The sequence below is a fragment of the Elephantulus edwardii genome, unplaced genomic scaffold, assembly GCF_000299155.1.
Source record: "Elephantulus edwardii isolate Elephantulus edwardi_28Jun2011 unplaced genomic scaffold, EleEdw1.0 scaffold00148, whole genome shotgun sequence".
Classification (NCBI taxonomy): domain Eukaryota; kingdom Metazoa; phylum Chordata; class Mammalia; order Macroscelidea; family Macroscelididae; genus Elephantulus; species Elephantulus edwardii.
The window spans coordinates 5054415-5068095 of NW_006399898.1; the positions used below are offsets into that span (position 1 = coordinate 5054415).

At 47.5% G+C, this 13681-nt stretch overlaps 1 protein-coding gene across 3 annotated transcripts in view; it reads left to right on the forward strand.

Moving 5' to 3' along the window:
- CLIP1 (CAP-GLY domain containing linker protein 1) overlaps positions 1-13681 on the forward strand; it is an 87659-nt gene that overhangs the window by 53996 nt on the left and 19982 nt on the right. For all 3 annotated transcript variants that reach the window (XM_006894643.1, XM_006894642.1, XM_006894644.1), the window contains 2 exons: positions 1911-2017; positions 11710-11830. In XM_006894643.1, coding sequence (XP_006894705.1) covers positions 1911-2017; positions 11710-11830 — 228 coding nt within the window. The remainder of the gene's footprint in view (positions 1-1910; positions 2018-11709; positions 11831-13681) is intronic.

A 13681-nucleotide genomic window follows, 5' to 3' on the forward strand; every position in this document is an offset into this window, starting at 1 on the left:
TGATAACCCCATTCGTGGAGCACTTACTCAGGAGAAGTAGTCTGAAACCCTGAGAGGAGACTGTCCCAGCACAGCTTGCTGTGTGCGCTGCTCAGTGGTGGCAAAGAGAGAGGGAGTCCTGACTCGTATATCCATCCTTTCTCAGGAGTCACACTGTGGCCCCCACCTTTTCTCCAGCTTGCAGCCGCCACTGAATCCCTGCGTCAGCTCTGCCTTCCACGACCTGAGCCATGTGTCATCTGGACCTAATCCTTCGGAAGCTGGGGCACGTTTGTGGCCTCAGGAGGTTTTCATACTCTGTCCACAGCAGCATTTCTCACTTTCCCACCCACCTCTGATTTCTTCTGCTCTCCCCTCACAGGTCATACTGTCAGGGAGACTGGCGTGCCCCATAGGAGGGCTTGGCTGTGCCGATGCTGTTCTCTCAGCCCCTGATGACTCACGTCCTTTCCTCTTTTATTTATAAGTGGTCTGCACTGCGAGTGTTCCATATTGACGCTGTCACAAAGCCTCTTGATGTGCTCACTGTGGAGCACGTTACTAAAACGGAAACAGTACAGAGGAGAGTAGCATGGCCCCTGCACACGGGTGACACACAAATTTGTGAAACGTTCCATTTTGTTTAAAAAAAAGGCTCTTGACATCATACTGAACCAAGTACAAGGCTTGGGTGAAGCGGTTTTGGCTCATATGTTTTGTTTGTTGTTTTCTTGTTCTGAGACTGAAATATTAGGACGCCTAGTCAGGATGGTGATAACAAAAAGAGCAAGACGTTTCTCTAGGACTGCTGACTGGTGCACTGTGATGTGGTAAGAGTCTCATTAGCCATAGGAGACAACTCCACAGGCTCAGAAGCCAGCATACCTGGCGTGCACTCTGAAGTTAGTCTGCTTTGAGCCTGCTTCACGTTGGGAGCCTGCACACCTGGAAACGATCCACCTCTCAGAGCCTGTAACCTCACACCTCCACCTCCTCCAGCCTTGTGACTTCACATCTCCACCCTCTCCAGCCAGTGGTCTCACTCCTCCAGCCCCATGACCTCACACCTCCTCCCTCTCCAGAGTAGTGACCAACCTCACACCTATACCCCCTCCAGACTGGTGACCTCATATTTCCAGCCCTGTGACCTCATTCCTCCACCCTCTTCAGCCCCATGACTATACAACTCTGTCCTCTCCAGCCCTGTGACTTGACCTCAATTTCACACCTCCAGCCCTCTGACCTCCTCCCCCCTCCTGACTTCACACCTCTAGCCTCTGGTGACCCACCTCACACCTCCTCCCTTCCAGCCCCATGACCTCACACCTCTACCCTCCAGACCCACCAGTAATGTGTCTGGCTTTTCTGCTCAGGACCAGGCCTTGGCCAAAAGGTAGCCCTTAGCATACGAGAGTGCTGTCACTCTATATAGTTTTGTCCTTTGCATAGATTATCCATTTGCAACCTTGTGGAGCCACAGGAATGATATCTTCAGTTAAGACTGTGTCACCTTGATCCTAACACTGATAAACGCCATCTCCTAAATGACTCATCTGTAGAGAAGGAAGGAATTTCTTTCCTTTAAAGAATATGCTTTGCTGATATCAAGCTTTGATGATTCTTTTTTTTTTTAAAAAAGATGAATTTTACTTCAATAACAAGTTTATGAAAACACAAAAGAGTTGAGAGTTGTACACAGAGTAAGATATTTGACATATTGGCAGGTACAGGAAATACTGCAAAGTCAAAAGAGGTGATTGATTGCTTGTAACAGACTTGACCATTTGCTGTATCGAGGTGACTCCTTTTTGCTAGTGACTAATCTGGCATATCCCTTCAATAGAAGCTTTCATGAATGATTTGTCTGTCTGTCCATACCTGTCAGGACAAAATGAAATAATTTCATTGAGTTTTCTCTCTTGATCTTTAAGTTGGATACACTTAAAGAAAACAACCTGAAAAATGTGGAGGAGCTGAACAAATCAAAAGAACTTCTGACCGTAGAGAATAAAAAAATGGAAGAATTCAGGAAAGAAATGTAAGTTTTATCTCTTTGCTAATTATTTAGAAAAACTTTTGGAAAGTATATACTTTCAAAAAAATTCTGTTTCTCTTCCTCATGTGCTTTAAACTCCCCTGCATACCCCAGAAGAAATGAGTATAAACCACTGTTGAGTCAGGGTGAAAGTGGTGCTAGCTGGGAGGTCATGACATTTGAGATTTAAATGTCTTTGCAAAATAGAATCAGAGTTTTCAAATACTGTGTTTAAAGGTGGGAAGGCAAAGGCACTCTACTCATGAATATTTTGATGGCGGGTATTTTTATATATATGTATTTTTGTGTAGTAGAAATAGATTCAGGAAATAGTAGAGCATAGAGAGGGCAGAGTTATGTAAACTCCAGACACCGTCAGATACTTTGCAGGAACGAGTCATTGTGCCCAGATGCCCAAGGTCATAGGTCAGCGGGCTTAACAGTCACAAAGACAGTGCTCTCCCTCCTGCTTGGATAAGAAGCAGCAGGGGTCTTAAAAGCTTATGTGTGGCCACCACAATGCAATTATTGGTCTTTCACTGTTCAGAGCACAGAGTAGTAAAGAAAAGAATTAGTCCAGAGGACTAAGAGGCCACAGAACCTTAGCATCCACAGTTCTGAGATCAGAACAGCTGAATGGTACGTGGCTACTTCTGCCAGCTGGTCTCAAATGGATCACAAAGTGATCAGAGGCTGCAAATTGCACGGGAGGAGACTGCCCGTGTTTGTCCTGCAGACCAGCTGCTGGATTCAAACCACAAGCCTTCAAGTTGGCAGCACAGCTCCTTACCACAAGACCCCCAGAGCTCATCCTAGATTGAGGGAGAGAAAAATGTCAAAACAGACTCAAAGGCATAGACATGGGCAGCTTACTGATGGAGACTCCTGGAGCCCGTGAGACTATGGTCCTTACCACTCCTCAGACCTGGATCCGATCTCTCTCCCGTGGCTCAGCTACCGGCTAAGTGAGGCGGGCCTCTGAGGAGGAATACGCTCCTTGAGACGGTGAGCCAGTCGAGGTGGGAAGGGCAGCATTTGCCCTGGGATGAAGCTTGGAAACCAGGAGTGGCTGGGACCGGAGGATGATGGAAGCACAGGGAGGAAGCAGGAAGGGTGCTGTGCACAGTGGGGCCTGCAAACCACGCCCCACAATATCAGGTGACAATTGTTGAAGGGAAAACCAATTTGCTCTGAAAATTTTCGCTCAAGTCACCACTTTTTATTTCTATTATGAAAAACATGTAAGAGGCTACAAGGGGGTGAGGGTTTGAAGCGGAAGAATGGGTATGCCCTGCACAGTTCGGTGGGTACAGGCAAAGGAAATGAGGAAGATCCAGTAGGAACCAGAAGAGACAAGTTAATGGTAAGCATATTCCAATAGTGATTAATTTTTTTTAATTAAGAAATTGTTTTATTCACTTGTGGGTTTCTCATTTGGGAATGGGCACAGACTCTGGCTTCATGCTGAACAGGGGCGTTGATGTGAAGGGGGATGGGGAGCCCACTTGAACACCTTACTGGTGGTCCTGGCTTGAAGCTGCATGCTTTCTTGTCCAGTTAGAAGACACTTTGCTGATGTTTACTGCCCTCTGGACTGCAATGTGTTTGCCAAGTGTGTCCAGTGGGGGTGGTTGGCTGAACCCTGAGGTTCCATCCTCCTTCACTTCCTTAGGTGGCACTTATATTTCCCTTTTGTCTCTGGAACTGGGTTCAAAGCCCAGGCCTGGAGTAAAACTCAGTGTTAAGGTTACCTCTAGGAAAAGAAGCAAACCTAAGGAGAAACTTGTGAGTTACAAATAGAAGGGCTTTGGAGGTGTTACTTACAGGTACTGGGGGAGAAGGTGGAGGAAGGTGGCTTAGATAGAATTCTTTGTATACCCTAGGCAGTTTCCCCAGCAACCTGAAAGCTCTCCCCAGGGCCACAAAGAACACCCCGAGAGCTGAACGGCTCACCCTGGGGGGGACTGGGTGGCTTACCCTGTGGGCCAGGCGGCACACGCCCTACAGTGCCTCACTGAAGACCATGGCCAGGGACAGCACCCCCAGTTCCCGCACCACCACCATTGCCCCCTTCTCCTTCACCAGCTGGTCAGCCTGCAATTTGAAGTAGGCATCACTGCCCTACCCCTTTCCAAACGGAGAAGGGGCTCTGAGAGTGGTGAACAGACCCTCCCCAGGTTTAAACAGCTCTTGGTAGTAGTCAGGAAATCAAAAGATGTGGCATTTCAAGGAGATCTGCTGTCTTGGATATGTTGTAGTTGTTGAGTGTCATCAAGTCCTAGACAACTCATAGCAACCCTATAAATGAAAGACCTGAGCACTTGTACAACTTTCATCGTTTCCTTAAGTTCATAGAGTTTCTGGAGGCAAGCTGTTTCCGAAGTAGATGCCACTCCTGCTTGCAAGCCTGTTCCAGTTGACACTGTTCCACCAGACACTGTCCACCAGGGATAACCATTATTGCATCTGTCACTTGAGTGTCACAGCAACCATGAGTCACCTCTGTATAGCCAGTTGGCAGAGCAGTGATATATTACTTAGAAGAGTATTTAACCAAAAACAATCAAAATCGGGCCTGAGGGCCACAGATGAAAATCCCTGACCTTTGGTTGGTAGCATAGCTTTCTATCCAGTCGGCCCAGAGATCTCTCTCTGACTCCCAAGTCCGTGAACCACAGATCTCGTCCTCGTCCTCTCCTCCACCATCCTCACAATCTGAGACACGCTCGAGCCCATTGCTACAGACCCCTGATCAACCCAGTGTGGTGAGGATCTTCTCTGACCTGCCCAAGGAAATCCTTACTGACAGCGAGATGCTTTCCTTCACCTTCTGTGGCTCCACGGTGCCTCTGCCGCCGCTCCCCCGTTCCTGGCCTGGGGGTCCACGGCTCCCAGCATCCACAGCCTCGGCCGTGCAGGGGCTCTGTCATACCGGCCGCAGTGCCCACCGACCAGTCTAGGCTAGGGGACCTGTGGGCTCTGGCCACGGTGGCCCATGGGGTTGCGGCCACCTGAGCGTGGGCGCAGGCAGGTAGCAGGCAGAGGTGGGGCTCAACCATGTTCTTTGGAGAATCTTTGTCCTCTTGGCGTGGCGCTTCAGTGCACATTGATGACCAGCAGCCACTGCTTCGCCCTTTGGGTCTCTGTAAGCGCGTGGCCCGTTCCAGAGCAGCTTGCTGGACGTCCTGCTCCTCACGTTGCGTCTCTTGCCGCCCCCAGCTTGGTTCCGAGAATTTATTTTAGAATAAGTTTATTCTGCAGCAGTGTGCAGGCTCTGTCGTACCAGCTTCGGGGCCTGGCAGCACCCGCTGTCCATCCAATGAGGGGGTCCCTGGGGTCCAGCCACGGATGCCCCATGGAGCTGTGGCGGGGGTGTGGGCTTAGCCGTGGGACTCACCCACTCTTTTTTGGGGCTCTTTGTTCTCTTGATTTGAGCCTCGATCCATATTGAAGACCAGTAATCAACTGTTGAATTGTTCAGTTATCGATACTGTGAGGACTGTGGGGGCCCTGGGGGCCCGTTTCTATGCAGCTTACTGCTCCTGCAGCTCCTTACGTTGTTTCCTCCACCACCGTCATCCTCAAGTCACAGCTTTTAAAAAAGAAAGAAAAGACTGCATTTGTAAGTTCTTGATGAATGCAGTTACCATTTATTGATAAACCCCTCAAAATGAAATGAAAGAAAAGAAACTAGCAAATCACTTTGAGAGTTATTTGTAATGTTAGCTTTAAGAGTAAGGAAATGACCTAGCATGGATTATAGGTGGTTATGTTTCTTTTTTATGTATTTTTATTGGTCACCATACAGTGGTACATTGTGTTTTATACAGTTATTCGTATACATTGTATTTTTCATATTTACCATTGAGCAATGCTTATTATCTCCCCAGCTTTTCAAGTCCCCATTGAATCGTTTTTATTCCTTTATCCCCATCCACCAACTAAACTCTTATTATGCTAGTGATTTTTCCCTTTTCCTGCCCCCTTTTTCCTTTTCCCCTTCCCTTAAGTGGTTGGATTTTTTAAAAGCTCTTTGTAATTGAGGTTTAGGAAGGAACCCTGGTGGTCTAGTGGTAAGAAGACGCGCTGCAATCCTGACGGCACGTGGTTCACCCATACATACTGTTACTCCTCTGAAAGCCTGTGAGGGGTTAGCTCCGACTTGAGAGTCCACGACAACAGTGGCTGAGGCTTACACGTCAGTCAGCAGCCGGGTTTCAGCCACGTGATTGGCTCCTGCTGCTTTTCCGTAAGATTCTACTCAGTCCTCGTCATTCCATCTACTGACTGTGATGGTGACCTTGTCGATTTCACCTTGCTATTCTGTTCTGAGAACTGTTACCAGAGTGTTATCTGTGTGATATTAAAAATGTTATAGTATTGAAACTCACCTGAATATCAGATGCACCCGAGTTAAGAAAGAACCATTAGAAAGTTTGATATGGGCAGTGCCCAAACCAGAGCAGACTGGACTTGATGAGGAGAGAAGATGGTGAACCTGATTAGGGAGAGGGATTAAAAAACAGATTTGGTGCAGATGTAAGGTCTGGTACCGTAAAATCCTCTTACAAAGCAAGTTCCTTAGGGAAATCCACAAAGGTGATCTAAAAAGGGGGCTGGTAGACGGAGGCCAGCAGAAAGGAGAAGGAGAGGACAGAAAAGATGAGAGGATGAAGTAAACACTGCTGGCGTGCCAGAGGCTTGTCTGCACCGTGACCAGAGGCCTTGCTGTGACACCTCGTGACAAGCATAGCCCAGGGCATTAAGTGATCTTCTCCTCTGGGGAGCATGTGGCTGTAAGGGTGCTGTCAGGTTGGCTCCACCGCAGCGGGAGCCCAGGTACGACAGAAGCAAACCCTCGTCAGTGCTCTGCCGTCGTCACCATTGCTGCTGGGCCAAGGCCCGTTACTGCTGCCGCTGTGCCACACTCCGTCATGACAGGGGTCTTCTTTCTAGACACAGTTAAACCTTGAAGATCAGAGATGAATTGCATGCAGTCTGTGTCTTCCAAGAAGGAGAATAAGGCAGACAGAATCCAAGCACCAGTCCCAGACTCTGTCCCTCAGGAGCCATCCTCACTCTGCTTGGCCTGGAGCTGAGAGGAAGCTGGTTGTCTAGTTCCTCTGGATCTGTTCTCAACACGCTCCCGACTCGTGACTTTGAGCTCCTCACACGAGGAGAGGCGGCTCAGTCCATGCCGTTGTGATTGAGTCCCCGCGGTCTTGATGGGAAGGATCCTTTTCTCGATTAGGTTTAAGGCGCCCCAGTGGCACCGCAGTGGCACTGTGGTAAAAGAGACAGTCTGCTTCCTTAGAGACTTACATCCTTGGGTACCTTGGGGAGCACCTGTACGGTCACCAGAAGCTGGACTAGACAGAGTAACGACAATTTTAGATTGGATTTAACCAGTTCCTAATGATCATCATTTACACAGGCTGACGGTTGTGATAATGGCTGCTGTAGATGCTTCAACTTGTCACCTGCCCATGTATCACAGCTAGACAGTGGGTCACAGTGGGAGCCCAGGTGGCTTACTGTAAGGACGTGAGCTGCCAGTGCAGAGGCACGTGGTTCACATCCACCAGCTGTGGCGCCGGAGAAAGGTGAGCAGTCAGTCTCCTGTGCATTTTGCCACGGGGCGGTTCCAACCCGATGGTCTATAATGGCAACATGCTGGAAAAGCCAATTGAGTGAGGGCACTGCGAGTGTCTGTGCTTCCAGCTTGGCTTTCCCTCATGATCTGAGCCAGGCATGTTGAGGAACCAGTCTGGGACACTGAGTCACTGATCTGTTATGTTGCACAGACGGCTGCAGGGGAGGGTCTGAGCAGCAGGGCAGAGTCCCCCATCCACCCACCATCTCCCCACTCTACACCCTCAGGGTGTGGAAGGCCGGGGCCACAGTGCCAGGCAAGGGAGTACTGCTTACAAGTCCTTTTTATTTTTTTTTTTAAAGTTTGTTTTACTTGGTAAAACATTGAAAAAACATCCATTTTGCTATTTTTACGTGTTGGCGTTCAGCAGCATTCGTTCCATTTACCATGTTGCACCAGCTTCAGCTCTGTTCACACCACTACTTCCCTCAGACACGCTGGACCCAGTGCATAGTCACTCCCTGTGTCCTTTTCCTCTCACCGCTGGGATGCAAGAAGTCATGTGTAAGCCACACTGTCCACCTGATACTGAAGTGGTGTTACCCTTGGATATCCAAGGTCTTCACTCAGTCCTTCTGGAATTAAATATCTACCCCAGTGGGAGATTGGTTTCATCTCCACTAAAAGACAAATATTTTTTCCTTCTATTTAATAATAATTTAACTTGTTAATTATTAGACAAGACGCAAACCAAGCCAAACTCACTGCCATCAAGTTGGTTCCAGCTCCTTGGACTAAGATCTCCAAGACAAAACTCGCAGTGGGAGGAGTCAGCCTGTTTCTCCCCTAGAGCCACTGGTGGACTTGAGCTGCCAGAGAAACGTCTGGTGATTAGCAGTGTAACATGCTACAGGTTACGCCACCAGAGCTCCTAAGACTGACAGACGCTATCAGATTTTCAGTTGCTGGAGCTCTGGTGGCTTATTGGTAAAGAATTGTGCTGCCAACACAAAGGTGCACAGTTCAAATCCATCAGTTGCTCTGTGGGAGAAAGAGGGGCCGTCAACTCCCATGCTATTTCCTGCCTCTGAAAACCCACTGGAGGGTCAGCTATGATCAGCTGACTCGACATACAACAACATATGAATGCAAAAGATGGACAATGAATATAGATGACAAAAGAATTTGAACACAATATTGGTGAAAAGGATTGACTATGCCATGGGCTACCAGAACAGACAAAACTATCTTGGAAGCTTCTCTGAATCGATGGGATTCTAATTGGCTTATTTCCGTTAGTAAGTGTAGCCCTGGATGAGCTCACCAGTCTATGCCAGAAAATTTGGATGACAGCTGTCTGACCAGTGGATTGGAAGAGGCCCATATTTATTTCCATTCCCAAGAAGGATCATCCAACAGAATGTGGAAACTACTGGACATTATCATTACTATTACATGTAAGAAAACTGGTGCTGAAGATCATCCCAAAACTGGTAGATAGGGAATTACCAGAAGTCCAGGCAGGATTTAGGAGGCCGTGGCACCAGGAATATCATTGCTGATGTCAGATGGATCCTGGCTAAAAGTAAAGAATACCAGAAGATTGTTTGTTTGTGCTTTATTGACTATGCAGAGACTTCTGTGTGAATCATAACAAGCTATGGCTAACATCGAGACTCATGGGAATCCCTGAGCATTTCCTTGTACTCATGCAAAATCATTACCTGGACTAGGAGGCTGGCATGCCAAAGAGCAAAAGAGCACTGGTTTAAAAACAAGAAGGGAGCGTGCCAGGGTTGTGTTCTCTCTTCATATTGTTTGATCTGTATGCTCTGCAAACTATTCAAGAAGCTGGAATCTATGAAGAAGAACGTGGCGTCAAGATCAGAGGAAGACTCATCAGTAACCTGCATTATGCAGATGACTCAGCCTTGCTGGTTGAACGTGAGGAGGACTTGGAGGCATTTGTTGCAGAAGATCAAAGAATACAGCCTTCATTATGAATTGCATCTCAGTATCAAGAAAACAAAGATTCTTGCCGCTGGACCTGTTGTTGTTGTTGTTGGTTGTCACGGATGTCTCCAACTCTCAGTGGCCCTACGTGCAGTAGAAGGGAGATGCCAGCCCCGTGCTGTCACTGTCTCGGCTATGCTTAACCCACGTTGCAGCCACTCTCAGGCTACCTTGTTGATGGTATCAGAGTCGACATCACTAAAGTCGGTGAGCTGGCTTTTGACCCAGAAAATGAATCTTGGCCTTGATAAGTGTTTGTGGATATTTTGTCCATAATTAAAAACACATACCTGGCTTTTGAAGGACTTAATTACACAAGGCAAAAAAATTTATCTCGTTTTTCTTCACTGACCAAGTATTCTTCACTGACATCTATAAATAAATATTTCTATAAATAAACATATCTTTAAAAACCCTGATTTAATAGGTGGGGAAAATTTGTCTAGGAGGACTTAGCTCTGGTGGCTTAGTGGTAAAGAATTGTGCTGAAGATGCAAAAATGTCCAGTTCGAATCCACCAGTTGCTCTGTGAAAAGATGGCCATTCTTCTCCTGAGCAATTTGCTGCCTCTGAAAACCCACTGGAGGGTCAGCTATGGGTCGATTCCAGCTCACTGGTACACCTCTGCCACCACCACAGTCTCTTAAAGCTTCATGAGGTCGTGCAGGTTTGCATGGTATAGGGGGATGACAGTTTACAAAATAAAACCAATCAAACATAAAAGGCCGAATGCTGCTTCCCCTTTAAATAGTTGAAGATAAGGATAGCTGTGTTCATGCATCAACAGATGGTCAGTTACACTCTGGTGACTTGACTCAGGACTAACTGAGCCAGGCACGATGGCACACTGAGCAGCTTCAGCCAGCATGGACTCACCTAACAGAACCTTCAGTAGTAGACAAGAGAAAGCCAGGGGCCCGAGGGAGTACGTGGGGTATCACAGGTAAAGGGGGATTGAGGGTATATATATTTTACACAGGAGCTCTGGTAGCCCAGTGGTAAGAAGCTGTTCTGCAGGCCCAAAGGCACCTGGGTTGAGTCCACCAGTTGCTCTGCAGGAGTAGGGCCATATCCTCCCGTGCCGTTTTCTGCCTCTGAAGATCGGCTGCACCGTCAGCTGTGAGTCGGTTCTGACTCGGCAGCACACGACAGCGGCAGCGTATTTGACACGAGTTTTAATACTGGGGAGATACTTAACATACTTACCTGTCTGGATGCCTGCATGCCTTAACTATGTCTGCAGGGTGTAGGACAGTCTTACTTCCTTCTGTCAGAAATTCCAGCAGCAGAGAGAATACAGTGACAATGAAGCATCTGTCACAGAATTTAAGAACGGCATCTCCTGTGGGCATTTCACCTCCAGCAGTCCTAAAAATATGCTCAGATTCACGTCATCACTTGACTCCAGCAGAGGCTGGCAAATGGGGCCCATGGCGTTTTATTTTTGTCGTACCGAGCAGATTACAGATCTGTGCCGTTATAACTGAGTGGTGTGGCAGCAAATAAGTTCACCAGAGTTTCCGTGTCGTTACCTGAAGGAAATATCCCCGAAGGCGGCAGGGCTGTGCTGGCCCCTCCTTGGCCGCTGCTTTTGCGCTCTAATTCCTCCCGATTTGGGGAATGCGTACAGTAAGTGTGGGTGGTGGTAGGGCAGGCGCCGTGTTTATGCGATTTTTTTTAGAAAAATCATAATTGTAGGTGGTGGTCCTCGTTTTGAGAGACTGCCCCACCTGGGTGTGGCTCAGCCTCCAGCCCACTCTTCTGCCGTCCAGTCAGTCTGACCAACAGCTGACACATGAGTAGAACCCCACGTGGTTCCCAAGACTCTTTTTTGGGGGGAGCAGACTGCCACATCTTTCTCCCTGAGGGCATCTGGTGGGTTCAAACCACCAACCTTTTGGCTCACAGCTAGACGCTTTAACACTGTGCGCCACGCAGGCACACAGGTCCTCCCAGACTCCTGCTACTAGAGAGCCTGTCAGGCACGTGACCCAGATTTCCTTTCCCCTGTGCTGTGAAGCTGGTTGTCTCCCACAGTTTCCTTGCCTGTCTTGTTTCTATGGTAACGCTGCACTCCCTGTCCTTGCAGAGAAACCCTAAAGCAGGCAGCCGCGCAGAAGTCCCAGCAGCTCTCGGCGTTGCAGGAGGAGAACGTCCAACTTGCCAAGGAGCTGGGGCGGAGCAGGGACGAAGTCACAAGCCATCAGAAGGTCAGTGGGGCTCCCTCCGGCAGAGCCTCGAGCTCTCAGGCTGTGCTCTGAGGCTGCTGCCCACAGGCTCGGGCCTCCTGCTGGGATTTCAACTTACTTGTGTTCTGGTTCAAGTGAATGGACAGGTTCTTACACACACACACACACACACTTGCAAGAAAGTAGAAAATGACATCTTTATTTGCCAGTGCATTTGAACGTAAAGAGACAGTATCTGCACTACTGCTTGGATTTAAAAATTATTTGTTCTCCAAATTATTTTCCCCCTCTTCCACTGAAATTGGTTTTAGAGAAGTAGATTTGAAGGGTGTGAAATTGGTTTGAGGGTTGGCACGTATTTTTAAATAGAACTCTGCTCTTGAAAATAAAAGGGAAATGGGTTTGAAGCATTTTTCTCCCGGAGCTGTGTATGTAAGTGTGCGCCTGTGCTGTGAGGGGTGGGATGTATGTAACAAATGGAATTAAACAAGCAAAGCACAACCCGTTGACTTCTGAGTGTCAACTGCGGAGATTGCAGACTGTATATAAACATTAAAACACCACTGATTTTAAAGAAAGCTATAACCTGGATTTTTCTCCCTAACAATTGGATCAGAAGCTGTAAGGGAGCTTTGGTAGCGCAATCTGTAGGGAGTCTTGCTGCTAACTAGAAGTTGCCACCTCTCACCAAAAGTTGGCACCACTCTGGTGGTGGGAATCTGTCAGCGACTGCTCTGGAGATAGATGGACAGTCTCCTCCGTGGGGCTACGGCCTCTGAAAACCCCACTGGAGGCTCAGCCGGGAGTCGGCTCTCACTTGACAGCAGTGAGCGCTTTTGTTGTTGTTTGACAGTTGGATCAGTAGAGATTTTGTTAGTTTAACAGATCGAATCATACTGAGCAGTTTATTCAGTGACACGAGTTACATTTGCACAAGATCAAAATGTCTGACTGTTAGTAACGTTTGATTTGGGGGCAGCAGTTCAGAGTTAACGTTTTTAAAGAAACTCCTGACCTCTTGTTTACATGCCCAGGGAGAAGGAATCTCCCCAGGACACCTTGCAAATACTGCTTCACTCAGTGCACTTCAGGATGACAGCAGCCGGTGCCTGTTGCCCGTTGTCTTGAAAGTGCTCTTTGACGTAGTGATTGCACACTGAAGGACTACCTTCTGGCCGTCTAGTCCGTGCTTATGTCATGAAAGACATGCTGTGTTTTCTTCAGGTGTTTCTTTTTTTTTTTTTTTTTGTTTTTTTTTCTATAATTATATTTTATTAATTTTCATAAACATTTACAGAGATTTTGGGCTTCCACTCATTCATTGTTGCACTATTCTCTCTACCCTCCTCCCAGTTTGTTCTTGTCCAAATGCCACAGTGCTTGTCAAAGCCAGTTCTGATTAATCTTCTTTGTCAGTGTATCCTTTGCCATTCCCTATCACTCCTCCCTGAGAGAGACTTCACCCTGAGTCATAAGGAAAAGGGGACGGCGTATTCTCTTAGCTACTTCCTGCTGAAAAGGGACGCTGTGGGTTTCAGGGTGAAGATCTTCTCTCACTACTCTAAAGGGCCCCTTTGGCAGTAGGAAACACATAGACTATTATGGAGATTGATTTTGGAATTCAGATGCACTCTTATTGATTGTGCTTGGCTGTACATGTACATATCCTTCAAGATGTATCATGGGGGTGTTGCAACCTAGAAGACACAAATTTGACTAACAAGTTATAAGTACATGAGTCCAAAAATTATGGAAAGGTAAAAGAAAAGATTCTTTCATTGTTTTACAAACCCTCCCCCAGGTCCCCTCCACCATGCAGCCCTCGCTCTAGTCTCCTGTGATGACAGAAATACCCAGTTACATCTCTCTTTT